Source organism: Saccopteryx bilineata, chromosome 1 (assembly GCF_036850765.1).
Source record: "Saccopteryx bilineata isolate mSacBil1 chromosome 1, mSacBil1_pri_phased_curated, whole genome shotgun sequence".
NCBI classification, from domain to species: Eukaryota; Metazoa; Chordata; class Mammalia; order Chiroptera; family Emballonuridae; genus Saccopteryx; species Saccopteryx bilineata.
In genome coordinates, this window is record NC_089490.1 from 375618332 (window position 1) to 375646299 (window position 27968).

Here is a 27968-nt window from a genome sequence, read left to right on the forward strand (position 1 = left end):
TCTGAATTTACTCTATGTGTCCTCTTCTAGCCTTAATCTACAGCTCCTGGGGCAGGACTGGAAGGCTTCTCTGGGTGGGTGGGGGGGAGGGGGAGAAGTTCATTCTGCTCTGTAAACACACAGAGCTCTCACAAAGTAAATAAATAATAAAAAAAAATCCAAGACTTCTTTGTTATCAATCTCCTGGTCATACACTCCCATCTTAAAGGTGAGAAACTGGCTTGCAAGGCTCACATCCACATACTTAGAGGCAGAGTCCAGGGCAGAAGAGGTAGTAATTATGATCCTAAGCAAGCCACCAAGTACTCTTCTAAATCTACTGCAGGCATCGCCTAGTTTAATCCTAAGAACCCTCTAAAGTAGGTGTTCTTTTTCACCCCCTGAGAGAGGCAGAGATTGGGGTTCAAACCCTGTGAATGAGCTTCTTCAAAACCAGACAACTAGGCCCTGGCCAGTTGGCTCAGTGGTAGAGCGTCGGCCTGGCATGCAGGAGTTCCGGGTTCGATTCCCGGCCAGGGCACACAGGAGAAGTGCCCATCTGCTTCTCTACCCCTCCCCCTCTCTTTCCTCTCTGTCTCTCTCTTCACCTCCCTCAGCCAAGGCTCCATTGGAGCAAAGATGGCCCGGGCACTGAGGATGGCTCTGTGGCCTCTGCCTCAGGCGCTAGAATGGCTCTGGATGCAACAGAGCGATGTCCCAGATGGGTGGAGCATCGCCCCCTGGTGGGCATGCTGGGTGGATCCCAGTCGGGCGCATGTGGGAGTCTGTCTGACTGCCTCCCCGTTTCCAGCTTCGGAAAAATACAAAAACAACAACAACAACAAAAAAAACCAGACAACTGCCAACTGATAGAGCTGAGATCAAAATACATCCTGTCTGGCCTCAAAGAATAGGCACCCGCTTCAAGCTTTCTAGATCTCAGCACAGAGAACTGGAGTACCGAGCTCTCGAACTGTGACTTCCAAATGGGCTGTGCATCAGCCTCATCTGGGAGCTTTGAAAAATACAGGTGCCTGGGCTCTACTTCAGGAAGGTGGACCAGAGTCTCGCTGGGTGAGGCTTCAGAATCTGTATTTCTTCAGAGTTAGTGATTCAGATGTGTAGGAAGATTCCAGAAACCCTTACCTAAGCAACATATTATATGAGTGCTTCCTGTATAAAATGAGAGGGAAAAGAGTGACCTAAGAATGCAGGAAGGCTCGGTGTAGAGGAATCTGAATAAAGAGGAACAGGAGTGACCTTCCCCCACATCCTTCTGTGTCCCCCAGACCCTCATGAAGCCCCACCCATGTCTGCCAAAGCCCTACTCCCATTGATCTTGCCAAAGACATCTGCATCACAATGAAAACAATAAACAGGGCCCTTCGCAGCCCTGCCAGACTGAGTGTTCTGTAGGAAATACAGCACTAGCTTCTTTCCAGCCTTATCCTCTTAATTCACAGCACCTAAGTCCGCACCAGGCTTTCTGACTGCGGAGCGCAAAAACGGAGGGCGAAGCTGTTTGAATGAGCACTTACCAAGGTGCACCGTATATCCTGAATCCCTTCACTGTAACCTCCGAGTCTTGTAAGTAAATACTGTTTGTCAGGAGAGACTGGACGTTGTCAAAGTCCTCTGGTTTCAATTTGGACACAGAGGGGAAACGGTAGTAGTCCTGTTTAACAAGGTCTGCCATGAATTCCTTATCAAATGTCAGTTCATGATTTCCAGCAATCACTATTTTATATTCATATGGCAGGTTTCCTGAAATAAGAAAAAAAAAAAGAGCACCAATTAGCACGTTCATTTCCCATCACGAAGTACAACAGCTGAGACTGCGTGATTAGCAGACGGTTTACCCGAATGAAATAGCTCACGCGTTCCTTTATATTTCCATGGGAACCAAAATTTATGACTACTCCTTTATGCTAACAAAAATGACAATAAACGGGAGATGGGAAGCTGCTAAGAATCTGAAAAGCCACTAAGAAGACATTAAGTTTTCTGGTTCCATTTCCCTCTTCTGTATGCTACAGAGTCACTGTGATGAATCCAGCAAAAAGCACTTTAATCACGATCCTTTATAAAAAGGTCTGGACTTGGTTTGATCCTCAGAAAATAAGCAGATCACATCCTAAGGTATAGAAACATAGAATCAATATGTTGTACACTGGAAACTAATATAACATTGTATGCCAACTATACTTTAATAAAAAAAAAAAAAGCCAACCAACTCTTCTTTAACAACTCTGATAATTGCTAGATGATATAAAAGATGTGGCTCAGCTGAGCGTTCCACATTATATAAGTTGTGTATTTATTACATAAACGAAAGGAACTTCGTAACAGTAGTACAATTTCATACTGTAAGTTCAAGTTTACCATTTGGCTTGGGAATAAAAAGAACATTAAGGATGCCTCCTCCCACCCCCCGGATTAGAAGGCTAACTTTCCACCCATTGGGGATGGGAGAAGAAACTGTAAAGCTTAACCCCCCTTTTAATATTTATGGTATGGAAATGCGAGCTCTCCGTGTGTGCTTTTTATGCAAAAGTTTCCCGATCGAAATGAGATAATTCTGGGAAGAAGAATGAAAGCTATAAAGGAAAACCCAAACACCAGACTTCTGCATAGATTTATAATGTTTGAATAAAGTACAGATCATACATATTAATAACTCACCGTGAGGCTATAAGAACCAAAATCCAAAGGGAGATAGTGCCGGGCAGCTGTCCCCATCCTGAAATTAATGCCCTTTTTACTTATTTTCATTACCCATCCCTCAAACCTCACTACTGGGCTGCTACTCATTTCATTTTATTTCATTTCATTTTATTTTGAAAGGAAGAAGGGCGGGACAATGGTGTCTATCATTCCAGCTTCTTCAGACTCCTGGGTCCAACGCAAAATTAATGTTTCCTGCTATTCCAGGAAGAATGAAAGTTACCACTGTCAGGAAATTGGATACACTTGTTGTAAAGAACTGGTCCTTACCAGCAAGCCAGTGTGGATGATTTAATTAATGAAGCTTAGTGGGGAAGAGAATTATACTTTTTTTGAGGGAGAGGAGAGCACATTTCGTCGTGGATCCACTTGGATTTCAGCAATGCACACTGTAGAGCTCACACTGTGAAGTCCACAACCCCAGCAGCACACTGCAAACGTATCTGCTAATATTTAAGCAATTTTTAAGACTGCCAGACTACGCTTTGTAATGCGGCTGGTTTTTCTTTAGCTTTCACTTTTTAGGTTTCTAAAAGTAAGAAAATCGCATCTATAGTATGTGGGTTAATGGGAAGGCTAAAGAGAGAGATGAAAGCAGTCAGAAAATGCCACTGTAGGAAGATGAAACTGAAAACACGGTGGCCAAGTGTCAATGGGTATCTTTGACGATAGCCCACGCTGCTGTGACACGCCTTTGGCCTCAGTTATTTGCAAAGTGGACTGCTCACGGAAAACAGGGAGCTTCTCGCAGGTGCATGTTTATATGAGTTTATAATGTGCACTAGCATGAGGCAATAAGGAGTGCAATGCATACCGCAAGCTACTTGGAGAGACTGATGTTATTTTGCACAATTCCTTGCACTTAAAATACAGATGACAGATGTATAAACAGGTTGCAAATTCCCAGCACTGCCCACACTAGAAATCTGTGAGATGCCCTACAACTCTCCTATCACAACTCTGTGGCCCCACGGACCTAAACACCACACTGCCAAATTCACCTGTGTTCCTGAGGCTGGAACGTTTTCCTGGACAGTAACCTGTTCCAAGGCAGGTCCCACCGGCGTGAATCTTTGAGTGATTCTATTTGTACAAGTTGCACTGCAGCTGCCCGGTTCCCCTTGAATCATTCATGATGATGGACTCACTGTAAACCCTTTCTTTATGCACCACTGCTCTTGCAAGAGGGCTTGGCTTCTCGCTTTTTCCACGTAGAGCTGCGGTGCAGAGATGGCGTGGGTGAGGCTGGCAGACACGGCAGAAAGAAAGGAAGTACACGTTTCCCCTTCACACCAGTTGGGGGAAAAATAAAAAAAAAAAACACAAAACTACTGCAAAATAAATCTTCTGCAGGAAGACAGGACTCCTCGGTGTCTTTTTAATCAAATTGGGAGACTCGACATAAAGAAGTAGCCACCAGAATGAACGGCCACAGGAACAGTGATGAAATTTACACATTTCCAACCAACTCATCTCTTTCTGAGAATCCAATAGTAGTTTCCGAGCTCCAATCTCTGTTACCTATGTTATGAGATTGTCTGACATATTTTCCTTTTTTTTGCTGAACTGACCTTTCATCTATAATCTGCCAACCTTTATGTTTTATATGAAAAGTATAAGCAGGGCAGCTGTCAAATCTCCTGTAACTTGACAGCGTTTAAATTTTTTTTTTCCAGACTAGATTAATTTGGAAGGTTCTGTAGTCGAGCTACCAACTTCTTGGTATTCGAATAGCATCAAACAAAAAGGTGCCTGCTCTTATCCATTTTATACAGATCAACTCATAAAAGCTGACCTGTCCGAATAAAAAAAAAAAAAAAACATCACAGCCACATACAGTTTTTCTAACATGGAAAAATTCTTGCTTTGAATGACCTAAAGAACTCTACCAAGAAAAGCAGTTTCATCTTTCCCAAGATAGGATATGTGTTCTACTTGTGATATACTCAATTATTTTAGATGGGATGGAGATGAACTTTTGGCAAAATGTCAAACAGTTTTTGTATGTTTTAAAAATACTGGTACATATTTTAAAAATACGGTATAACAGTGCAAATAACATCAGTTTGTTTTCCTATTTTTCATTTCTCCATTTTTATATAGGGTGGGCAAAAGTACATTTACAGTTATTTGTTTGGAAAATACTATAATAATTAATAAATAATACTGTAAGAATAAACTGTGTTTCATGTACAACCGTAAACCTACTTTTGCCCACCCTATCTATATATATATTTAAAATAACAGATGACGTACAAAAAAAACTATTGGACAAAAACCTGTACAGATAATTCACAAATATGACAAATAATCTTTATACAGGTGATTCACAGAGATGATGATGGCAGCACGTGATGAATGACATGTGGAAAACTAGTCCATCAGTTCAGCTTGGAGCTGTGGAACATTGTGAGACCAACTCTTACAAGCAGCAATAAAGTCTTTTTTTTTTTTTTGCGACAGAGACAGAGAGACAGAGAGAAGGACAGAGAGACAGAAAGGGAGAGATGAGAAGCATCAATTCTTTGTTACAGCACCTTAGTTGTTCATTGACTGCTTTCTCACACGTGCCTTGACTAGGGGGCTACAGCAGACCGAGTGACCCCTTGCTCAAGCCAGTGACCTGGGGCTCAAGGTGGTGAGCCTTGATCAAACCAGATGAGCCCGTGCTCAAGCTGGTGACCTCAGGGTTCGAACCTGGGTCCTCTGTGTCCCAGTCTGACACTCTATCCACTATGCTACCGCTTGGTCGGGCTAAGTCCTATTCTCATCTGAATCTTCACCTGTATCTGTCGCGCCTAGTGGTATCACATAACAGGTTGTTCAGTTAAACACGAGAGGAGAGTGAGCGGCAGCTGGGTCCTCACTCCACCCCTCAGTTCCACTTGTCCCACAGTCTTGCTGTTTCCTGTTCCTTTCACAGTCAGCTGTTTAGGTAACTAAGAGTTTACATCAAAACTTGTCCAGGTTCCTCTCAAGCTGCTAAGCTCCTTTCCACTGCCCACTTCGCATACAACGTATCCTCGAAGCTCCAGGAAGGCTCTCTTCACTTCCTCCTCTTGCCCTTCCTACCACCCTACTGGCATCTCCTCATCTTTCTAACAATGGGCCTTTTAGTCCCATCCCACTCCCACTGGGCCCCTTCTTTTTCCAGACAGCTCTCTCTGATTATTTTGGATCTCTCTCTATTTAATCCTCCTCCTTAGTGATCACACACACACACACACACACACCCTCTCATGATCCTACACCATCCCTAAATTTGCTTTTTTTTTTTTTTTTTTTTTTTTTTTTTTTGAGATGCTTCCTCATTTCACTTCTATGCTTCCGGAAAGAGAATTCCAAGAGCTAATAACCAGGAGGCCAAATTCAACCCACGGAGATATTATAGTTGGCCCTCGACTATTTTATTTTCTAAAAATTGAACTAACATTTGGAAATCTGAAGTTCTGGGTTTCTAGCTTAGTCTGAAAACTTAAAAGCTCGGGCAACACTGATCTTCGGGCGGCTGCAGACCTCCCCACTTTCTATTACTCCTCACACCTGGCCCATTTATCACGCCTGTGCTGCCCAACGGGCCACTCCGTTGTTAGAATTAGCAACTTAGAGACTCATGATTGCTCAGAACTGACCCAACAAAATCTGGCTTGTTTCTATTCTCTTCCAAAAGCTTACCCTGCAATGTTGATAGTAACCTCCTAATATCTCAAGCCGAGACTTTTTTTTTCTCAATTCTCGTCTCCATTGATCACACTGTGGTGGCATCCCTGCCCCTCAAAGTATCAATTCCCTCAATTCCTGAGGTTGACTCTCGCCTTCCTCCGCCTCTCCCTGACATTTTTTCCCCCACTCCTTCCCTCATCTCCCTGTGCTTCCCCAGTGACTCCCTACACCAGGGGTCGGGAACCTTTTTGGCTGAGAGAGCCATAAACGCCACATATTTTAAAATGTAATTCCGTGAGAGCCATACAACGACCCGTGTACATTACGCATTATCCAATAAAAATTTGGTGTTGTCCCGGAGGACAGCTGTGATTGGCTCCAGCCACCCGCAGCCATGAACATGAGCAGTAGGAAATGAATGGATTGTAATACATGAGAATGTTTTATATTTTTAACATTACTATTTTTTTTATTAAATATTTGTCTGTGAGCCATATGCAGCCATCAAAAGAGCCATATCTGGCTCGCAAGCCATAGGTTCCCGACCCCTGCCCTACACTCTCCCCCTGCATTTTTACCTTGCCGGGTATTATTCAGTATTTTCTTACTGTATGTCTCACATTTCTATTATTTGTGATTCAATTTTTAAATGCCTACAGTCTAAGCCACGGAGGCAGCCGGGGTTGAGAGCGAAGACTCCGTGCTCTGCCGTGTGTTCGCTGCAGAACCCTGGTGCAGGCCTTGTGATCACTCAAGTGCACTAGATCATGTGGGGAATGACGGGATCCCCCTACAGGTTGTGTTCAAGAGAAAATGAGGGAAAGCTGCTAAAGCACAGGCATGTGGAGTAAAAACAATCAGTGCATGTGAATTATTTTTTACCTTTTCTCGTTTTTGAAAGAGAGAGAGAGACAGGAAGGGAGAGAGATGAAAGCATCAACTCATAGTTGTGGCACCTTAGTTGTTCATTGATTGCTTCTCATCCATGCCTTGACCCGGGGGCAACAGCTGAGCTAGTGACCCCTTGCTCAAGCCAGGAATCTTGGGCTGAAGCCAGCGACCTTGGGCTTCAAGCCAGTGATCTTTGACCTCAAGTCAGCGGCCATGGGGTCATGTCTATAATCCCATGCTCAAGCTGGCAATCCTGCACTCAAGCTGGTGTGCCGGTGCTCAAGCCGGTGACATTGGGGTTTCGAACCTGTGTCCTCAGCATCACAGGCCAACGCTCTGTGCTACCACCTGGACTGGCTTTTTTACTCCATTTCGTAAGTTTTGTTGTTTGCTTAGGACTTGTCCTTTGGACTGCGAGGTCTTTGAAGGCATGGAGCATGGCTTGTGGTTCTTTGACACAAAGTACTCAGTTCAATATTGCTCAATGGCAGGCACAAAATCAGTATTTGATGAATGAAGTAAAGGAATGAATGAACCTCTCTAAGATTTGCCAAGAGCTCCTTAGAATTCCAGGAGCTAAGCCTCTCATCATGGGCTATGATAAGACTAAAACCAGTGTCATGTTGTCCCCCCAAAGTGTCCTATTCTCTGCCCCCAAATCCAGTCTAGCCACATAATCTCCAACAACTGCTTTTAAACTGCTGTTTCCTGAAATATAAACAGGAGGAAAATATATAATAACACCATCCCCAAGGTTTGGTGTGCATTAAGCAAGATACTGCAGGTAAAGAACCAACAACTTCTAATGCTTCATAATCACTCAGCTGCATTATAATAATTATGGTAATGATGAACCTTCCCAGTTGTTATCCAAGAAAATATCAGTTAGTCCACAAATTGGATCACTCTCTGGTCACAATGGCACAATGCTCCTATTCTCAAAGAAAAGCATCTGAAGGTGGAAACAAAAACTCATTTTCCAAAGGCAGAAACCGGTATGGTCCAAGGTGTCCATCAAGTTAAAGGGAGTATTGGTAAGGTCGTTAATGTATCTGGTTCTAGAGCAGATGGCAGGTGAAGTGGGAGGCCTTCAGGCTGCACACAGTACAGACCCGGCCACCATTGTCAAGTGATTCTACTCTTATGACAGTTGTACCCTGAATACAACTTCTTTCCTCCTTCTGTTGTCCAGTCAGCCATCCCTACTATTATTATTTTTTATTTTTTTTTATAGAGACAGAGAGAGAGTCAGAGTGAGGGAAAGACAGGGACAGACAGACAGGAACGGAGAGATGAGAAGCATCAATCATTAGTTTTTCATTGCGCATTGCGACCCCTTAGTTGTTCATTGATTGCTTTCTCATATGTGCCTTGACCGTGGGCCTTCAGCAGACCGAGTAACCCCTTGCTTGAGCCAGCGACCTTGGATCCAAGCTGGTGAATTTTTGTTCAAACCAGATGAGCCCGCACTCAAAAGCTGGTGACCTCGGGGTCTCGAACCTGAGTCTTCCGCATCCCAGTCCGACGCTCTATCCACTGTGCCACCGCCTGGTCAGGCCCTACTGTTATTTACTGAATTCCAAAAAAATGTGCCAAGATTGGCCTCTCATTCACAATGATTAGTACAACCTGTGACAGATAACATCCAGATTCTATTTCCCTCGAGTGACTCCTCATTCAGGATGTCCTTAGTATATTCACAGAACCAGAAGGGGTCCTCTCCTGTGAGTGTGTCCAGAGGACTAGAGCATTGAGCAAAGTTTCAGATCATCAGATATGCACATGTCTGACAACTCTGTAACAACTTTAAAGCAGACATACAGCGAACTGTGTCAAGGTCAGCCTCCCTTCCTTATCAAATTCTGGACATTTAATCTGTCACTTAAAGTGGCTGCCATAAATCACAGCACATGAGCCCCACGGACCCTCAGGGACAGCCTGATCTGCTGATTGGAAAGCTGTGCCCGTGAGGCTCCCGGGGCAGGGGCGGGGCAACACGAGGACAGAGACAAGGGCGGGCGGGAGGGCCGTGCCCTCGTGTCCACTAGAGCAGCGCTGTTTTCCTTTATGTTACAATTTGGGGAAGACTTCATTTGAAGAAAGTTATCTCTGGCTTAAAAATATTACAAAGAAAGACCACTGATTTAGCCAATTTCATTTCAGTGATGAAGAAACTGAGGGCGAGGGAGGTGGTAGCCTCCCTCTAAGCAGAGTTACAGACCTAGTTGGTGGCACCAGGGGGACAAGAAGAGCTCTTTTGCCTCACCTGCGAGTTATTCTTTCAGGTGATTCCAAATGTTTAACAGCCTTATGAAGTCCTGTTTGAGAACTGTCGCCCCTCCCCATCTACAGTCGTCTCTTCTCCGGTTCTAGGCAGCCCTGGCCCTTTCTGTTTTCGCCGTGAAACAGAGCTCCCCGTTCTAGATGTCTGGCTGCCGATGTCATGGATTTCCCCGCCAGCAACATCGAGCAGTGTCAGCCTCGCACTATGACCACACACATGCTGGCTCATGGGAGGCATTCCCCAAATACTGCTGCAGCTCTGGGTGTAATTTCTTTCTTACTAGCTCCCAGAAGAACTTGGAAGCCTACCCAAGAAGAAAAGGTCACAGGCTTGAAAAGAAGATGGGAAAAATGCTCTTCAGCTCAAGTTTATACAGGGTCCCAGGATTTAAAAACTTGCTGGCTCCATTATCAGAACTAAGAGGAGGGTATGCCAGGAGACTAGAAGTTCAAGGTCATAAACCCAAATGTCTATGGGAGCCAGAGAAGTAAAACAAAAATGTGAACTGGATGAGGTAGAAGGAGTAGAGAGCAGTGAGGACCGGGGCACATGTACCCCACCATTTTAAAATAAACACTTATAAGCCTTGCTCTGGCAAAAACGAGATCCTTGCTAACCTGCCTCTATCCCAACACACCGCCAATAAAAATCAAGGCCCCTCAATTAAGTATCATACAGCTGCAACCTATTTTTCTGCGGCAAGTCATTATAGAATGGATCCCTCTAAAAAAGTCAAGTCCAGGTCAAATCAAAATCCAAAGTCAGTTCCAGAATAGTCCCTTCTGTTGGGAATCTTCCCGCCACCTGCTAGGAGACGACGGCCCCGGCACCACACTCTTCCTTCCTCGTGAGTACGGAACACAGGAAAGAGGGACAACCGCACGGCCGTCAGGCTGTGACTAATGACAGATACCCCCACGTCCCATGTTTATCAGGGATCTAATGAGCAGAGCTTGTCTCCTAGTTATTCTGCTAAATCTAAGAGGAAAACAAAAAGAATCAAGTACAACTGTTGTTCTTCATGAAGGAGAGCATCCCAAAGCAAATATCACCTGCCGGGTTTCCTGGGTAAAAGAAAACCTAGCCGTATAAGGGCGACAGGTTTCAAGATCTCCTATCCTTATACCCATTCCCCTCCATATTCCTAAATTATAGACTGTGCAAATAAAAGAGAGTCTTTGCTGGTTGGCTCAGTTGTAGGGCATCAGCCCAGAGTGTGGATGTTCTGGGTTCGATTCCCAGTCAGGGCACTCAGGAGAAGTGCCTATATGCTTCTCCATCTCTCTCCCTCTGTCTCTTCTCTTTCTCTCTTCTTCTCCTGCAGCCATGGCTCAACTGGAGTGTGTTGGTCCCAGGTGCTGAGGATGGCCCCATGGCCTCTGTCTCAGGCACTAAGAAGAGCTCAGTTGCTGAGCAAGGGAACAACGCCCCAGATGGGCAAACATCGCTCCCTAGTGAGCTAGCCAGGTGGATCCCAGTCAGGGCACATGTTGGAGTCTGTCTCTGCCTCCCTTCCTCTCACTGAATAAAAACAAAGAAAGAAAAAATAAAGAAAATTAATGAGAAAACTGAAAAATGTCTGAGGCATGACACTCACGTTAAATAAAACTCATTATACAGCCAGAAAAAAGCAATGCAGAGATGATGAGACTGACAGAGAACCTGTGCTTTGGCTCTCATATGCCCAAGAAAATCAAACTGCAAAGGCTCAGCCTTTGGGCTCACTATCCCTTGCCCATGTGCTAGAAAGAAATTGGCTTTCTGAGATTAAAAAGCATAAAGCATATATTGATACATAGATCTATTATCATGGGACTGATTCTCACCAAAAGAGATAGGCTACAATCAATCCCATTTTTGAAACCTTTAGCCTGCATGAGGCAGAGCCGGGGCGGGGGGCATTTTAAAACACTGTTCTCTTATATCAGTGTTATAGAGGGACCCTGAAATACCTCCGAGGTGGAGGAAAGGAGACAATGTTTTCTGTTTAAAGTTATTATGCTTTAATACTGTTACTCCAGTAGAAAGGAAGAATATTTACACTCTTAGAGTCTCTCTCTATTCCACGGAAGACTGAGTAAGAATAACTTTGGCTTGAAAACTGACCAAGCAGAAAATTTTGCATGAGGTCAAAAGGGGAAAAAAAATAATACTAATGGCTACAAGGGGAAGAACTCTTGAGTCTGTAGGATAGACTGGGAGATGTCATCTAAATCCTTTCACTGACGATGACTGGGGTTGATATCAGAGAAGGGCTAAGTCCAGCCTAGAGACAGGGAGGGGGCTCTCTCAGCGATCACCAGGCAGAGTCCACCTTACCCTGCTGCATGAACTTCTAGCACCTAGAAAAATGCTTGGCTCTTAGTTCCTACCTGTTAAGTGAGGGAATGAACCCCCAACAATCTCTCTTGGCTCCATGGTTTGCACTCACTTGCCTGGGATGCAAAGCCACCAGAAACGTTCAATCAGGGTAAGCTCTCTCTGTGACCTCAGTCTGTCCCCTGTCAGGCTCCATTAATTTTCACAAGTCCTGACGGCTCTAACGTGAATACTCACACTTGCTGATAGAGCCACACAGCAGGTTTCAGACTGCTGCCTTCTCCTCTGAGCTCACACACTAGGGTTTCTTCCATGTGTGCAATGGGAAACCAAGTCTAAGAAATACTAAACACATAAAGATATTACAACGATGTTAGGACTGAGCCAGAAACCCCGGGGGAACGGAAGGAATGCCGAGTGGAAGCCCAGTGACTAGGGCTACCGTAAGCAGCCACAGCTGAAACACTCCCTCCTCTTCTTAGACCTCTTCCATAAGAAGAATCCCAAGGCACCAGGAGATGTGATGAGCCTGACTCTACACAAAGGAGACAGAAGTCCATCCTCCACCAAGGAAGGCAGACCCCCTCTGGACCTGAGAAGTCGCCAGTGTACAGCACTGATGACAGGTAACATCACTAAGCAGTGTAAACCACATTAGTACCCGTAGTTATTAGGGACAAGAAAACAGCTCAGAGATATGTTTCCTGCTCAGCAGCAAGTTGCCTGCATACATTCCTTTCTCAACCATAACCTTATTACAACACAACTTTTCACAATTTATATACACACACACATTCGATGGTGCTCATACTTTTTAAAAAGACAACCACAGGCCCTGGCCGGTTTGCTCAGTGGTAGATCGTTGACCCGGCGTATGGAAGTCCTGGGTTTGATTCCCAGCCAGGGCAACAGAAGTGCCCATCTGCTTCTCCACCCTTCCCCCGCTCCTTCTCTCTATTTCTCTCTTCCTCTCCTGCATCCAAGGCTCCATGGGAACAAAGTCGGCCCGAGCGCTGAGGATGGCTCCATGGCCTCCACCTCAGGCGCTAGACTGGCTCGGATTGCAGTGGAGCAACAGCCCAGATGGGCAGAGCATCGCCCCCTGGTGGGCATGTCAGGTGGATCGTGGTTGGGTGCATGCTGGAGTCTGTCTGCTGCGCTCCCCCCTTCCCCGCCCCCGCTTCTCACTTCAGAAAAATAAAAATAAAAATAAATAAAAAGACAACCACAAAGTAGTGAAAATGAATGACGATTTCCTCTTCATTTCCCAAATGAGCATCCCCAAGTTGCTACCCAGACCAACATGACATGTTCCACCTGGGAAGCTGTGGTAGTAACTGCTCACACTGCAGTGCGGTTCCAATTACACGTGAGTTTTGGGATCTGGTGGGACAAATGGAACCATAGGTGGTCTCCTCACTTTCTGGTCCAACCTCCTCGTTACAATTGCGAGCTTTGCGACAAATTCAAGCTGAACAAACTATCTCCTGAACTGGATCCAACGCAGGCTTCCACTGGGTAGTTACAAGAACTGGTAAAGACACCGCCCCCTCTCAGTGCGACCAGCCGTGTCCGTGTTTATGTCATTCAAACATCAGAATGTAGGCATGATGAAAATAGATCAGGGGCTTCAGGGTCAGATTGGGGAGCAAATTTCCGGTTCTGTAACTTGTTACCTATGAAACTCAAACTCAAAACATGTTCTTTAACTTTCCTTTTACCGGAAAAAAAATGAGGATAATTGTACAGCTTCCATTACCGAGTGGATATGCAGATAGAGAAATATTAATCAAGGACCTAATACAAACCTGACATGTAAAGGATGACTGTTACTATTTTTATCTAGTGCTCTGCTTTTCATCGTAACTTCATTCAGGATCAGGGGTTCATCTTCTGCTTCCTACCACCTTCAGAGTATTCAATGAATATCTTTAGTAAACCAGTACTGTAGTGTTAACTGACAATCTATGGTGAGCTGAAAAATAGTATATTGTTGCTTTTCCGCCAAAAAAAAGCCTTTAAAAAGCAACTGAGAAAAGGTGTTCCTTCCAGCAATAATTACAAAACAAGTGGCAATTATTCTAGTGAATAATTAGAGGAACAAATGTAAATCCTAGGAGTTTGCATTTTAAACCGTTCAGTATGGTGAAAAACAAATTAAATAAAAACAACACGGGTTTAAAGGCCATATTCTTTAAAGGAAATTAACAATTTTGAGGCTTTTGAAGTTCCCTCCCACCTTAACCCTGCAAGCAGTAATAAAAAATCTTTTTGTAGTAACTGAGATTATTTTTGCATGCGGGAACAATGTCTGGGTAATGAATGCAGGTTATGAGCGTGCAGTTATTCCAAGGGGTTAGTCCACGGAAGCCAGAACAGAGGATTGACGACGGAAATAAAATCTTTGCCTTAACAGTGCCACTGGGGCTAGATGAAAATGGTCTTCTAGAACTTGATTAAAACTAAATTGAAAAAGAACATATTTGGCTAATATTGCATTAGGCTAAAATATAGAAATGAACCCTAATACTCTTGAAATCTAATAAGAAAAAGCCATCTCAATTTCCAAACTTTCAAAAGCATATTCTTTAAACGCATCACAGTTCAATTTACATGGTCCTTTTGCCAATAAGCAAAACCAAATCTCAGGTTCCAATTGGCTTATATTGGAAAGTGTGAGCGCAAATGCTAGAAAATGCAATTACTGCAAACAAACTCCATTTTCTCTCCTCTGAAGGGAATTTCGAGGAATATTTTATTGCCATCAAATAATATTTCTGAAGGCATCAATACACAATTCTATTTTCTCTTCAGAGCCCCTACTCACTGTATAATCTAATCCACTCTACAGAATATCTTGAAATTGAGAGAAGAGGCTTACGAAAGGGGATATTACCTTGCACACACATCCTATGTCAATTTTAATAATTTGCACCCTGGACAGGAAGCTGCATGGAGCAAAATTTAGGATCCAATAAAATTGATTTTTCCTATTTTATAACTCAAAATTTTAATGAAGCATTTCAAGAATAACATTTTAAAAGAAATCTCTCAGGGAAGGTTATTGTGATCAATAGTGACAGGAACGAGATGGAGGGGGTAGAGACCACATCCATTTCCTCCTCCATTTTGGCTTCTTCCCCTGCCCATCGACAGGTGAAATTTTCTATAATAAAAATTTCAGATAATCCAAAGCTACAAAGACGACTTTCTGGGGGATGGGGGGGGGGGGCATGAAATCATGAAATCTCTTACTGGTGAGGTTTGTTTCACTGAAACACCAGTTCCAGCAGTCTCTGATCTCTTTCCTTCAGAATAGCTTGTGGCTTATCTGCCCCCAGCCTCCCCACTGGGATGGAGCAGCAGAAAGTCTGCACGGTATAACTCCTCAGGAAGAAAGGATTTTGGCAGAGTCCATCATGGCTCGTGGGGCCCAAGGTCTATTTCACTTTCCACGTTTTTATTCCTTATCCATATGTTATGGTCTGAATGTCTGTGTCTATGACTCATATGTTGAAATCCTAATCTCCAATGGATGGTACTTGGAGTTGGGCTCTTTGGGAGATGATTAGGTTATCACGGTGGTACCCACATAAATGGGACCAATGCCCATTTACATACCTTCCTATAAGGCAGACTTTGCTTAATCTATCCTGCACACAAAAGCTGAGGTGATCTGACAGTACAGATCTCATCATATAATTATACATTCCCTCCACACACTGACACACACAGCCATTTTACAATCTTCCCAGAGTCCTTCCCTATTATTGCCCACAGACAGAAGGCCAAACTCCCTGTGTGGTGTGTGCGGCGTCTGGGACCGGGCCCCACCAGCCACTCTGCCACTCCTACCCTGGGTGGCGCTGAGCTTGCCAAGTGCTTACAGTTCACAGAATGAGAACTGGTCTAAAGGGCTCTTTCTCCTCCTTGGCTACAGACCTCAGGAGGGTCAGACTATATTCTATTCATCTTTGCATTCCCAGCAGGCTTGCATAATTATTCATCGAACGAATAAATAACTAAGAAATAATTTTATCCTGGCTAAGAATCATGCGGGTATAAAGTAGCTAGTACCTCGATTTTCAATTCCAGATGGCTTTAAAGTGTTACATATCCTATTTTTATTTTATCCTAAGATGGCACCAATTATAGCCATCACAAGGTAGACTCTTCATTTGCAATTGAGAAATTAAATCTGATTTTTAAAAAATTTGTTATAAGGGAACAAACGGTTATGGAGGGGAAGGCAGATGGAGGCAGAGATACTGGCTCGCAATAGTAGAAACTCAATTTTGTCGGAGTGAACAAACGAGTAAGTGAATGAATGAATGAACCAGACACAGCACACAAATAATGTGTTTCAATTTCAAAAGAGGAGGCAAAGACTGCTGTGGCATGGTTAACATTTCTCACAGAAAGGCTTTTTTTGTAGCCTTTGTTCCCAGTATTGGGTAGTTCAAAGGAGATAATCAATAGTAGAGTTAATGGAATAGCCATTCATTATTTGAGAAAGTCGCTTGTATTTCTTCTTTGTCATCGTCATATCCCTTCATCCCTGAAAATTTTCATCCCTAGGCCTCTCTGGGAGATCACTGCTGTTTTGACAGCTGGCTCAGCAGAGGCCGCTCTTTACAAACGAGCCCATGGCCCTGGCCAACCAGGACTTGTGTGTGCGTCTTCTCAGGCCCCTGGTCACTGGGTCAGAACAAAGAATCCACGCAAACATACTTGCAGGGCCAGCTTTTTCCTTGTGCTTCCAAAAGAAAGAAAATCAAGAGGCAGCAAGATGCCCTTGGCATGTATCCTCTCATTCCGGGCTCCCTGACACTCCCACCAAGGAGAGTCCTCGGGGAGCAGTCTTTCCTCCTGTGAAATGGAAACCTAAGGTCCAGTCAGGCTTATGATTTCTCCAAGGTCACCCAATGGGTTTGCTGCAGCATGGAACTCCTGCTTTGGCAGCGCGATCCTCTACCCCATTACCATGTCACACAGTTACACAGAGTTTTTGAGTCAGAGTGTTTAAATGATACTCGACAGATCAGGAAATTGAGGTGTAGACAGAAATGGAGAGGCTTTTCTAAAGACTGTCTCCCACCGTGAGTCCTGACTCCGAAAATCAATCTGTCACTACCTGCAAAGTCCCGTCTAAGAACCCCCAGGACATACGGTCACTCTTTTCTTCCTATCTCACCACACTCAGGACTGTTCAAGTTCATGGTTGGGGTGCGCATTCTGTTCTTTTTTAAACCTCTACTGTCAGAGTTTCGGACCATTTTCTTTCACTTGACCCACGGACGGCATCTGTTTAGCAATCTTAACTGTGAGCTTAGATCAGAGAGTAACTTAGGAAAAGAGAAATGACCTCTCTGGATCCAGCCACTCTCCTTCCAAACCTTCCTCTGTTTCTGACACTATTCTTGAGACACCTTTTGAATTTGATAAAATTCAACAGTACAGCTCTTTCATGGGGCGGGCCTCCCAATTTTACTGATTTTTGTCCATCAGTAACTAAGGGTCTATGTTTGCTTCCTCAAAACCAAAGTGACACCCTCTCCATATCAACTATGGTTTCTCAAGTGTCTGAAAAATAGTTTTTTTTCTAGACTGGTATCTTTTTATAATATGTGCATAGGCTCACCGCAACCACACTATTTCATTTCTGCCTGTCTCTAAAATATCAGCATGTTTTTCTAAGATTATTCTCCTCAGAGTGGGAGGTTAAACCACTATCATTGATTCTTAAGTCTGGAAAGTGTAGGTCAAACCTTCTGAAAAAGACTACTTTTATAAAAAAAATTCCTTTGGGGTGTTTTGGCTAGAAACCAGAGATTAGATGCATTAGTAGAAAAGGAAGGTATTTTTGCAGGGTCTCACATAATAATCCACAGCTGAGAATTCTGAACACTTCAGAGATTTCAGTCTCCGGGCTAAACTGTCCTCTCTGTTTAACTCTGTCACGTGGCGTTTCACTTGCAATGCCACCTTCTCGGATTCACCCATTTTGTGGTTTCCCTTTTCCTTTTAGCTTGTTTCCAAGTCCTAGCAAAGTCAGGTCATAACCTAATTTTCTAATCCAGTAGCCTTGGGGAAAAGAAATCTTATTAGATCCCATTAAATCTCATTAGATCCCTGACCCTCTCAAAAGCCAGGATGAGATTTGATAATGAAATGGGGGCCCAGAATACTCACAGAATGATCACAGTCATTCTACAACATTCAACAACTACTCCCTGGCGTCTGAAGTTAAGACAGTCAGTGAGTGTGCTGGCTGCTGGCTGGGAACAGAATGAATGCACAACACCAAAAAGGGTCTCTGCCCTTAGGGACCTTATGCTCATCTGGGAGCAACGAATAATAAAGAGTTAAATATTACTAACAAAACTCAGATGATGACATCTTCCAGTAAGGGAATCAGCGTGTGCTATAAAGGAGATCAAGAGAAGAAATCTACCGAGATACCGAGGTCAAGGAGAGAGTCTTTGAAGAGGATCAGTCAACATTCGCCACCTGTCCAGCCCTTTACTGAAATCAGTTAAGATAATGCAAAAAGCAGACTTTCCTGAGCATGTATAAAATAATGTAAGGAGGCAGGAAGTGCACACGCGTGCACACACGCACACAAGCACCCCCGCCCCAGAGATGTTTAGCACAGTATTCAAGAAAAAAAGGAATACTGTAGAGCAATGACAATGGCTGACATGGGAAGAGCCGTCTGGTGTGAATGAAGCAAGAGTATACTTATTTTTTTTTTGTCAGATTGGCAAAAAAAAATTTCTTGGTGTGCCACATAATCTTAGGAATTAGTTTGTGTGCCATAAGATGAAAAAGATTGAAAATTGCCACTGCAGAAGAAAAGGAAAAGGGAAAAGTGAACATTTTCAAGATGAAGATAGGAAATAGGCAGTTAAGTATGGTATCTTACAGCACTAACCCAGGGCTGCCTCAGTCCCCAGCCAAGCCATGCTATGTGGTTGCCCATGTGGCTGCAGAAAGTCCTACCACATGGACCCATTCTAGGGAAACAGTGGGGTACTCTCTCCACAGTAACGTGAGAAGATACTTCATTACCAGAATCATAAAGCAGTCACTGTTGGTGGTCTCCTCCAATCCTCACCCCAGCTTTCTCTGATAGCACAGTCCCCAATTTCCTTCATGTATTCCTCCCTGGAATGCCACATGCCCAAGAAAGGTGTGCCTATTCTTAGATCCAGGGGAGTGGAGCTTGGTCAGTTCTATTTTCCTTGCCGGTGACTGGTTGAAAGAGGTGTGTGGCACCCAGTCCTAGCCAATGAGACATAAGGGATAGTTTGCTGGATGGCTTCCGGGAAATGGTCACCGCTTATAAAATCAGATGATACAAGGAGGGAATGAACTTCTCTTTCCACTGAATCCTGTCATGTCTTCCTACTGAGCCTGGAACTTCAACAGTCACTCTCAACCTCAGGGGCAAGGTTAACATGTGAGAATGGGAGGAAGAAATACTGAAGGAACCCGGGTTCCTGAATCATCACTAGGTCCCGGAATTACCAGATCCTAAAAAAAATGCTTTACTCCTCCCAGCCTTCTTGTTATATGAGATAATAAACCCCTTATTTATTTAAGCTGTTTGTTTCTTCTAGCCAAAAACTTCCTTACTGATTTAATGCACTATGTTTACACTGCTGCATGCTCAATGAATAACATAATGTCTCTCCTACACAATGCTATCTGTATACCTACTACTCTTCCTTACCAGGGCCTAGTAAGAGACCCTGTGGCATGATGCTGCCTTTAGCAAGGATACTCAGAGACCCTGTAAACAAAATTAAACGATGATGACAAATAAATAACACTTACCCTCTGTTGGGCACTGCCCTAAAGTAACTCTATACATTTATTTTCTTAATTCCTTACAGCAACCTTCTGAACTAAGAACTACTATCTCTTTTTATAGGTGAGACAACTAAAGTACACACAGGCCATGAAGGGAAAGAACAGACTCACTAGGCGTGATAAGAGCATGCAGAATATATCCCTGGACTTGCCCGTCGACACTGTCCTAAGCAAACACAGGGCAGTGAATTGGCAGGAGGGCCACAGAAGAGTCCACTAAAACTCCAATTATTCACACCCACCAGCAGAGAACCTGATTCAACAGGTCTGAGCTAGATTCCAGGAATCTGAATTTTTAACCACCTGCCCGGTTTGCAGTCAGATTTAGGTGATAGGAACTTGAAACGAGAGAATACTGAGATGCCCAAGATTTGGAGGGGACACAATCGGGTAAACTGAGCTGATCTATTAACTCTGTTTCAAGTTAGAATGCAAAATGCTTCAAAAGTTAACTCCTATCAGAGTGGCTAGATAACCTTAATTCTTTATAGCTTAGGATGTAGTTCATTTGTTTCCTAGATCCTACAAGACACTGAGTTGTATGTGATTTCTTGTCTTCTTGACTAATTCATAATACTAGACCCAACTTGCCTTAAAGATATGCCAAGAACTTTCCACAACAGGTATGGAACAGCTTACTGTGAAGGAAACTTTAAAAGCCCACCAAGCCTGACCTGTGGTGGCGCAGTGGATAAAGCATCAACCTGGAAATGCTGAGGTTGCCGGTTCGAAACCCTGGGCTTGCCTGGTCAAGGCACATATGGAGTTGATGCTTCCTGCTCCTCCCCCCTTCTCTCTCTCTCTCTCTCTCTCTCTCCACTCTCTCTCTCTCTCTCTCCTTTCTAAAATTAATAAATAAAATAAAATAAAATTTTTTTAACTCAAAAAAAAAAAAAAAGCCCACCAAGCTTAGGTCATAGTCATTTCACGAACTTTCTAATACAGACACCTGAAAGTCTGAATTGGCGCTAAAGAGTTAAAATACCGTAGGCACACATTTTTACTATGGCAATTTTCTGTCAACGGAAGTCAGAGAGCATGAGCGTGACCAAAAACGAATGGCACTAACCTGAAATGCAAATGCAACCACCTCCGTCCTACAACACAGCAGCCATTGCTAATCAACAGCAGCCTCTTTCCCACCAAGTCTGGATGCGCCATGAAGATTCTTCTTCACAAAATGCTTCAGGGCCGAAATGCCCTCAGAACAGAAGTGAAAATTAAGATCTCTCGCAAATAGAAGGAAAATATGCAAAAGGGAAATATTGGATATTCACTTCCCAGACCCTCTTCCAAGTATTATTGTTTCTATAGCTCCTCCTGTTCACAAAGAGCACTTGGATAAATGTTGGCTGAATTTAATTTGTGTTTTGTTCTCCTATTACCTTGGCCAAAGGATTCAGCATTTCCTCAACATGAATATTAAACTCAGCAGAACCTACGAAGGACTGGAACCAAAACAGTTCATTAGCTAGTCACCAAGATCTAGCAAGAAGCGGGAGGCACGGCTTAGGAAGCTGCCCATTTTTCTTGTAATAAAGAAAATAAAGACAGTAATTCTACAAACACTGATTGACCCCCCAGAATGGATAATCGCCATCTGACGTGGGTCTGTTAGTCTTGCATTAACATAAGCTACTGCATCTTGGTTCTCAATGGCCCAGTAATGCCCAGGATAGTGCAAATAAGCGCTAACACTGGAGTTTTGAGAACCAAGCCCTGTGTCCAGAAAATGCGTTTAGAAGAACTTCACTCTCAATGTTTGCCTGCCCAGAAGAAATTCATTTTATGTTAAAGAAAAAAAAAAAAAAGGAGGCATTCAATTGAGCAAGCATTTTCTTAACTCATTTTAAGATAATCTCTTGCATTCACCAACAATTTCTCCAAATGGCAAAACCACAAAAAGAGACTTTGTATGGTTTGGCTGTATGCTTTGTTCTATATTGGTGGACAATCTAAAATAATGAAATGACGATAAAACAAAAAAAATTTTTTTTAAAGAAAGAAAGGCACTGTGATAGGACATGCCGACCAATTTTAAATTGAATTACACAGCCCGCTAATCTTTATGATGGGATAAGATTTCTCTCAGCATTATGCATTACACTAAAGTCTGCACCATTCCCCTCCCCACTTCTTGAGCTGAGAGCAACCCGCACACACTGATAAAGCTTCTCCTCGACCCCGAAAGCACTGTTCCTGCTGACAGGGACAGCAGGGCAGGGCTTGTGCAAGATTCCATTTTTACAGCTATTGTTGGTGTGCACCTATAGTTCACACCAGGGTGCACAAGCAGTATTACGAACAATGCATATTTTCCTAATATACATTTCTTAAAAAAAAAAGATTTAAATGTATACCTATGGTAAAAGATTTTTTAAAACCAACAATGTTGAGATGTTTGTTAAATTTTTAAAAAGGCTGTGCAGAACACCGCACACTGCATATGTGATGAAGCAGACGCACTTCAGAAACTGAACTGCCCAGGTCAACAGCGGAAGGAACCCCACTGATGCGGGAGCCCATCTGCCAGGGCTGCGTCCTTGCCCCTTTGGTGGATTTCCCCCCCTCTCCAGGTGATGGGTCAGGGCGCTAATGCAGAGCTTGTTCTGTAAGCGTAAATGAGCTCAGACTCCAACCTCGCCAACCCTAATGAAGAGAACGGCAAAAACTTCCTTGACAAGTTTCATGATCCTATTCCTCCTGTCGGGAAAGGGAGTTTCCAAATTTACCCTACTAAAACCATTGCTATAATGTGTCTAAGCAACATGACCCTTCTTAAAACTTCAACTCCTTCCTGATACTTCAAATCATGGAATCTTACTGTCTGATGCCTTTGGCTTACTTATAATAAAAATAAAAGACACACTTGTTCCCTATCATGGAGCTAGATTTATGACTTTTTTTTTAAATAGGTGCAAAGCAGGCAAAGAGACCACATATAAGAATAAAGCTTAGATCTTATTATCAGAGTGTATAGCAAATTATGAGCTACAGGACAGCTACCAGAAACCACACCTAGTTTCTGTTTTAGATCTTCCTAGAACTTCTAGACGCTCTATAAAATGACACTCTCTGATCTGTCTGAGACACAAACCGCCTGCTGCCCACAGTGCACTGACTAATGACAGTCACAACTGTCCCCGGCGACACCCATGCACGTCTGCTCCCACATACAGCAACCCCAAGCCATCTGCATTTGCCACCAACCTGGTTTATGTCAGCTATTCTTCTTACCAGAATTATCTAATACCATTACATGTTACTTAACATAACTAAATATGAACGTTTAAAAGAGCATATGCATTTGCTATTGCCTAAGGATTGTAAACGACACCACTTTAACCAGTTAAGGGGAAAGAATCATAAAAATCTAAAAACACCCTGCATTCAGGTTGTTTCGCAAGCATCTTTACACTCTGACTCGCCAATACAGAAATCTAAATGAGAGTGTGATAAATATGGTCAGTTTTAGATAAAGATGGTAAGTTATATGTGTCATGTACCTAAGAAAGACAGTGCTGAGCTCTAGTCACTGGGAACACAGGAAAGGCTTCGGCACGGGTCAGAGAACTGCCCAAAATGAGCCCATCAACGTCCTTCAAGTTGTAATAAAAATATCTAGGCCCTGGCTGGTTGACTCAGTGGTAGAGTGTGGATGTCCAGCCCAGCGTATAGAAGTCCCAGGTTCAATTCCCAGTCAGGGCACATAGAAGAAGTGACCATCTGCTTCTCCAGCCTTGCCCCTTCTCTCTCTCTCTCTCTCTCTCTCTCTCTCTCTCTCTCTCTCTCTTTCCCCTCCTACAGCCATGGCTCATTTGGCTTGAACAAGTTGGCCTTGGGCACTGAGGATGGCTCCATGGCCTCTGCCCAAGGCACTAAAAAATGGTTCTGGTTGCAACAAAGCAGCAGCCCCAGACGGGCAGAGCATCGCTTAGTAAGTTTGCCAGGTGAATCCCAGTCCGGGTGCATGCAGGAGTCTGTCTCTCTGCCTCCCCGCCTCTCACTAAAATGAAAGAAAGAAAGAAAGAAAGAAAGAAAGAAAGAAAGAAAGAAAGAAAGAAAGAAAGAAAGAAAGAAAGAAAGAAGAAAAGAAAAGAAAAGAAAAGAAAAGAAAAGAAAAGAAAAGAAAAGAAAAGAAAAGAAAAGAAAAGAAAAGAAAAGAAAACATCTAGCTCCATGTTCATCACATTATGGTGTCCCACTTTGGCTGGCTTCTTGACTAACTGTACACTTTCCAGTCCCCATAACCTAGGACAAGGGAGCTTCAGCGGGCTGATGGGTGCCAATGCACGTGTGCAGCTGTGCAGGTGGAAGTCATGCTGTTCACCACCTTTGACCCCGGGACCTCATCAAGAACAAAACGTCTGGAAGCAGAAACCCCACCTGAACTATGGGAGACACATGTATGCTCGGTTTCTTATACACAGGACAATCCTACGTTTCCTCACGTTCACAGCGCTAAACATACAAGTTTAAAATTTTATTTTTTGATTCCTATGTAAGTTATTTGTAGGCATTGTGGTTAAATTGCTTTTTGAATCCAGATTTTAATTTTTTTTTAAAAAATCAAGAAAATAAGAATATGAAAATATCAGTTTGTTTCCCTAAATTCGTAAGTTGCAGCTAACTAAACCAGCATTCCAGCTTGTCGCACTAGTCCTACCATAACCACTGTGACCACCATCACCACCACTAAGACTGTGACTGTGCACTCTTGAGTGAATCTCAGCTCCAAATTCAGGTGATAATTGAGTAAGGCTTTGCTATACCATAGATACTGACTCACAAACGACTATGTAATAGGAAACAATTTAGAGTCAGTGGGTGTAGAACTATACAACCTTGTCCTCAACATTTCATAGAGAAATCAAAGCTCAGAGGTTATTTGATGGATATCAGTTCTCTCAGGCAAGTTGAGTCTTTCCGAAATGAAGAGAAAATTTACCTCCCAACCTTATTTTCCAACAAAGGAGAAAATAACAAACTAGAGGATAAGTGAGGTTCACCTAAAAACAGGGACAAGGGTGACAACCCAGCTTAATTGTACAACTTTATCCTGAAATTGGATGGCGAAAAGAAAAAAGTGCTGTTTCTTTCCTGCGCCTGAAATTTCAACTGAATTTAGGAAACACGGTGTGGCGTGGGGGGAGGCCGTTTATTTTAGTTGCATAATGCTCATAAAACTTGCTGCCATCACATCTAAATCTAGTAGATCAATAATGCATGGTATAGTTAGCTGCTTAATTATTCATTTTGAATGTACCAAATAGGGTTTTAAAACAAATTCCAGATGTGGAAATAGGAAATACAATGTAATCAAAGCTAAAAGTCATTTTCCCCAACCTAATCTTTTTTCTGGAACATCATAAGCATCCTTAATTTTCAAATTAGAAAGGGACATTTTGATTAAAACATATATATATATATTTACAATTATATGTTCTATGGACTGTTAAATGCTAAAATCAAATGTCCTGAATAACCCATTTCAAAATACGACACATAAAAATAACATATATCACAATATCAAACGTCACAAGGTAACAAATAGAAATGTTAATATAAGGACAGTAACTAAGAATATACAATAAAATATGGGAGGAAAAGCAAAAAAAAAAGTTAATTTGGGAACTAATCAAAATAGAAGATTAATTGCAAGCCACTGGATAGGTTGCAAAGGTTGCTGACCACCCAAGAGGGGGAGGGGGAGCTACATGCCACTCAGCAGTTCCACCAGGTCCAGGGGACAGTTCTGCACACTCTGTACAAAACTACCTGGTGGGCGAGCACAGCCCTGATCGGGAATAACACACTGGGAAAAATTAAAAAAAAATTAACGAAAATGCACAGCTACCCCAATATCCTCCAAGAAGGAAAGGAAATAAAAAACAAGAATAAACAAAAACCAAACCAAACCAAGAACAAGGGTCTGACTGTGAGTTCGGAAATGAACCCCCTTTGAGGCTAAATTCTGAATGCCTAAGAACCAACTGCCTGTTGGGAACCAGAGCCCTGCAGCCCACAGCTCTGGCCTGTGCCTTCACACTCCCACACAGACTAACTCAGCCAGGCCAGAAACACACCGAGAATCTGGGGGTTCGAGTTCCCCGTACCAGCAAGCAGGTTACACCGAGCCTCTTTTCATCTCCTTACCTAGCACTGTCTGGCCAGCGGTCTAGCACCTTTCCCTAAACAAACACAGTTTATTGGACATTCATGGATAAGTTCACTAATTTTTAAAATTAGTTCGTACACCAGGCAGTATCTCTTAGGAAAAAAAAAAATGAGTTAGGTAACTCTCTAAGGTGAATATATTTTCTGATCCTTACCAGGACAGTGTAAAAATCAGAAACGAAAGAAATGTGGCATCAATGCATTCCCCATTGCCACCAGTCCCCGATCCCGGAGTCTCTTCCTGTATTCCGGAGGCAATCAGAACTCTGAGCACAGCGACTGCCTTAGGGCTTAGTGACCTGGGGTGCAGTCAGGCCGCCTCTGCGGCTTCAGTTCAAGAACAACTTCTCTGCATGTTTGCTTGAGGACTGAATGAGATAACAAATATGTCTGCGAAAGACCCACGGCATCTTGTCACTTAACAGACCGATGCACTAATTTTACAGGATCAAGCTTCCATTGTAACCCCTCCTTCCTTAAGGATAAAGAAATGAGAAACAGTATTTTGTTTTAGTTTGATTTGGTTTCATTTTTAAAACTGATTGCAGTGCACTGGGAATCCCGAACGGAAAAAAATAAAGTACTATAAAGGACATTATTAGGAAAACTGGCAAAATCTGAAAAAAAAAAAAGTCTGTAGATTAGTAGAATTATACCAATTTATATTTGATTTTGAAAATTGTTGTGGGTTAATGTAAATGAACATCCATGGTCTTAGAAAAGACACAGAGTGAAACACTGAGATGAAGGGGGCAGATTGTCTATAGCTTACTCTCAAATGCTTCAGAAAAAAATATATAAATAGACAGAGAGAGAGAGAAGAGGATAGCCCTGGCTAGGTGTTTCAGTGGCTAAAACGTCCACAGGTGACAGGTTCGATCCCAGGTCAGGGCACCTATGAGAAGCAATCAACGAGTGCACAATTAAATGGAACAATTAAGTGGAACAATGAGTTAATGCTTCTCTCTCTCTCTCTCTCTCTCCCTCCCTCCCTCAAATCAATAAAAAAAATTTTTTAAAGAGAGAGAGGAAGATAAAGTAAAAGTAGCGAAATGTTAACAACTGGGGAAACAGCTCATTGTATTACTCTTGCAACTTTTCTTAAACTTGACATTAGATTCATAATAAGCATAAGAATGTTAACTGGGAAATGATTAATCAACTGGGACCACCTATTGGTGTGGGAAGTGCTGTCTACACGTTAGTGGCCCTCCTGGGACCCGCAGTCAGCCTCCACCTTCCCCCTTCCACTCCCGCACTGGCCTGCCGGGCGTGCAGCAATGGCTGCGCTGAATTACGTGGACAGCGCTGTAATTGTGGCCTCTTCTCATTCATCTTCCTTGCACTACTCCGAGGGAGCGTATGAGGAGGGCGAGCTAATGATTTGCTGAGTATCTCTGATGAGTACTATTTTATTTGCATCGCAGCATTTTCATTTCTTCCCCCTGCACACAATGCCACGTTGACAGCAAGGTCAGTTAAGTTACTATAAGGGATTTTTAATGAAAACAATTATAAATTAAAAATAAATGTGTTTAAAGCATTTAACAGTCACTAGGGTCAAGTGATTACAGCAGTTACAAGACCCGTGGGACGTGTTCACACCAAAACAAAGTGAATAAATTACCTCAGCTGGCGCATGTAATCACTAAGTGACCACAGGGGTCAGGAAGAGTGGAACCCTGAAGACTTTCACGCAAAACCAATAATGAAAATTTATCAGTCAAAAGGTGGGGTGGGGGAGGGAGGAACATCAAGAATTAGTTGAGTCGAGCCATGGACTGGAAGCAGAGCTGACTCCATGCAGCTTGAAGAGTCAGGAATATGACACTAAAAACCCCAGGGGACAGCTGGGAAAAAATTCCAGGAAGCAATACGCAGGCAGGCTAGAGGATGTGGGCGGGCTGAAGTGGAAGTGATCTATGCAGGACCCGCAAGTGAAAAGCCAAACCGAGGGCTACTTTGGTATAAGAATGGCTGTCCTAATCCAGAAACCCATGTCGGGGTCTGGAAATGCTCTGGGAAGTCTACAATAGAAGATAAGGGCGTGATGTCG

At 43.1% G+C, this 27968-nt stretch overlaps 1 protein-coding gene across 5 annotated transcripts in view; it reads right to left on the minus strand.

Annotated features, from left to right (window-relative positions):
• MPPED2 (metallophosphoesterase domain containing 2) overlaps positions 1-27968 on the minus strand; it is a 166023-nt gene that overhangs the window by 77289 nt on the left and 60766 nt on the right. For all 5 annotated transcript variants that reach the window (XM_066251176.1, XM_066251174.1, XM_066251177.1 and 2 more), the window contains exon 4: positions 1518-1743. In XM_066251176.1, coding sequence (XP_066107273.1) covers positions 1518-1743 — 226 coding nt within the window. The remainder of the gene's footprint in view (positions 1-1517; positions 1744-27968) is intronic.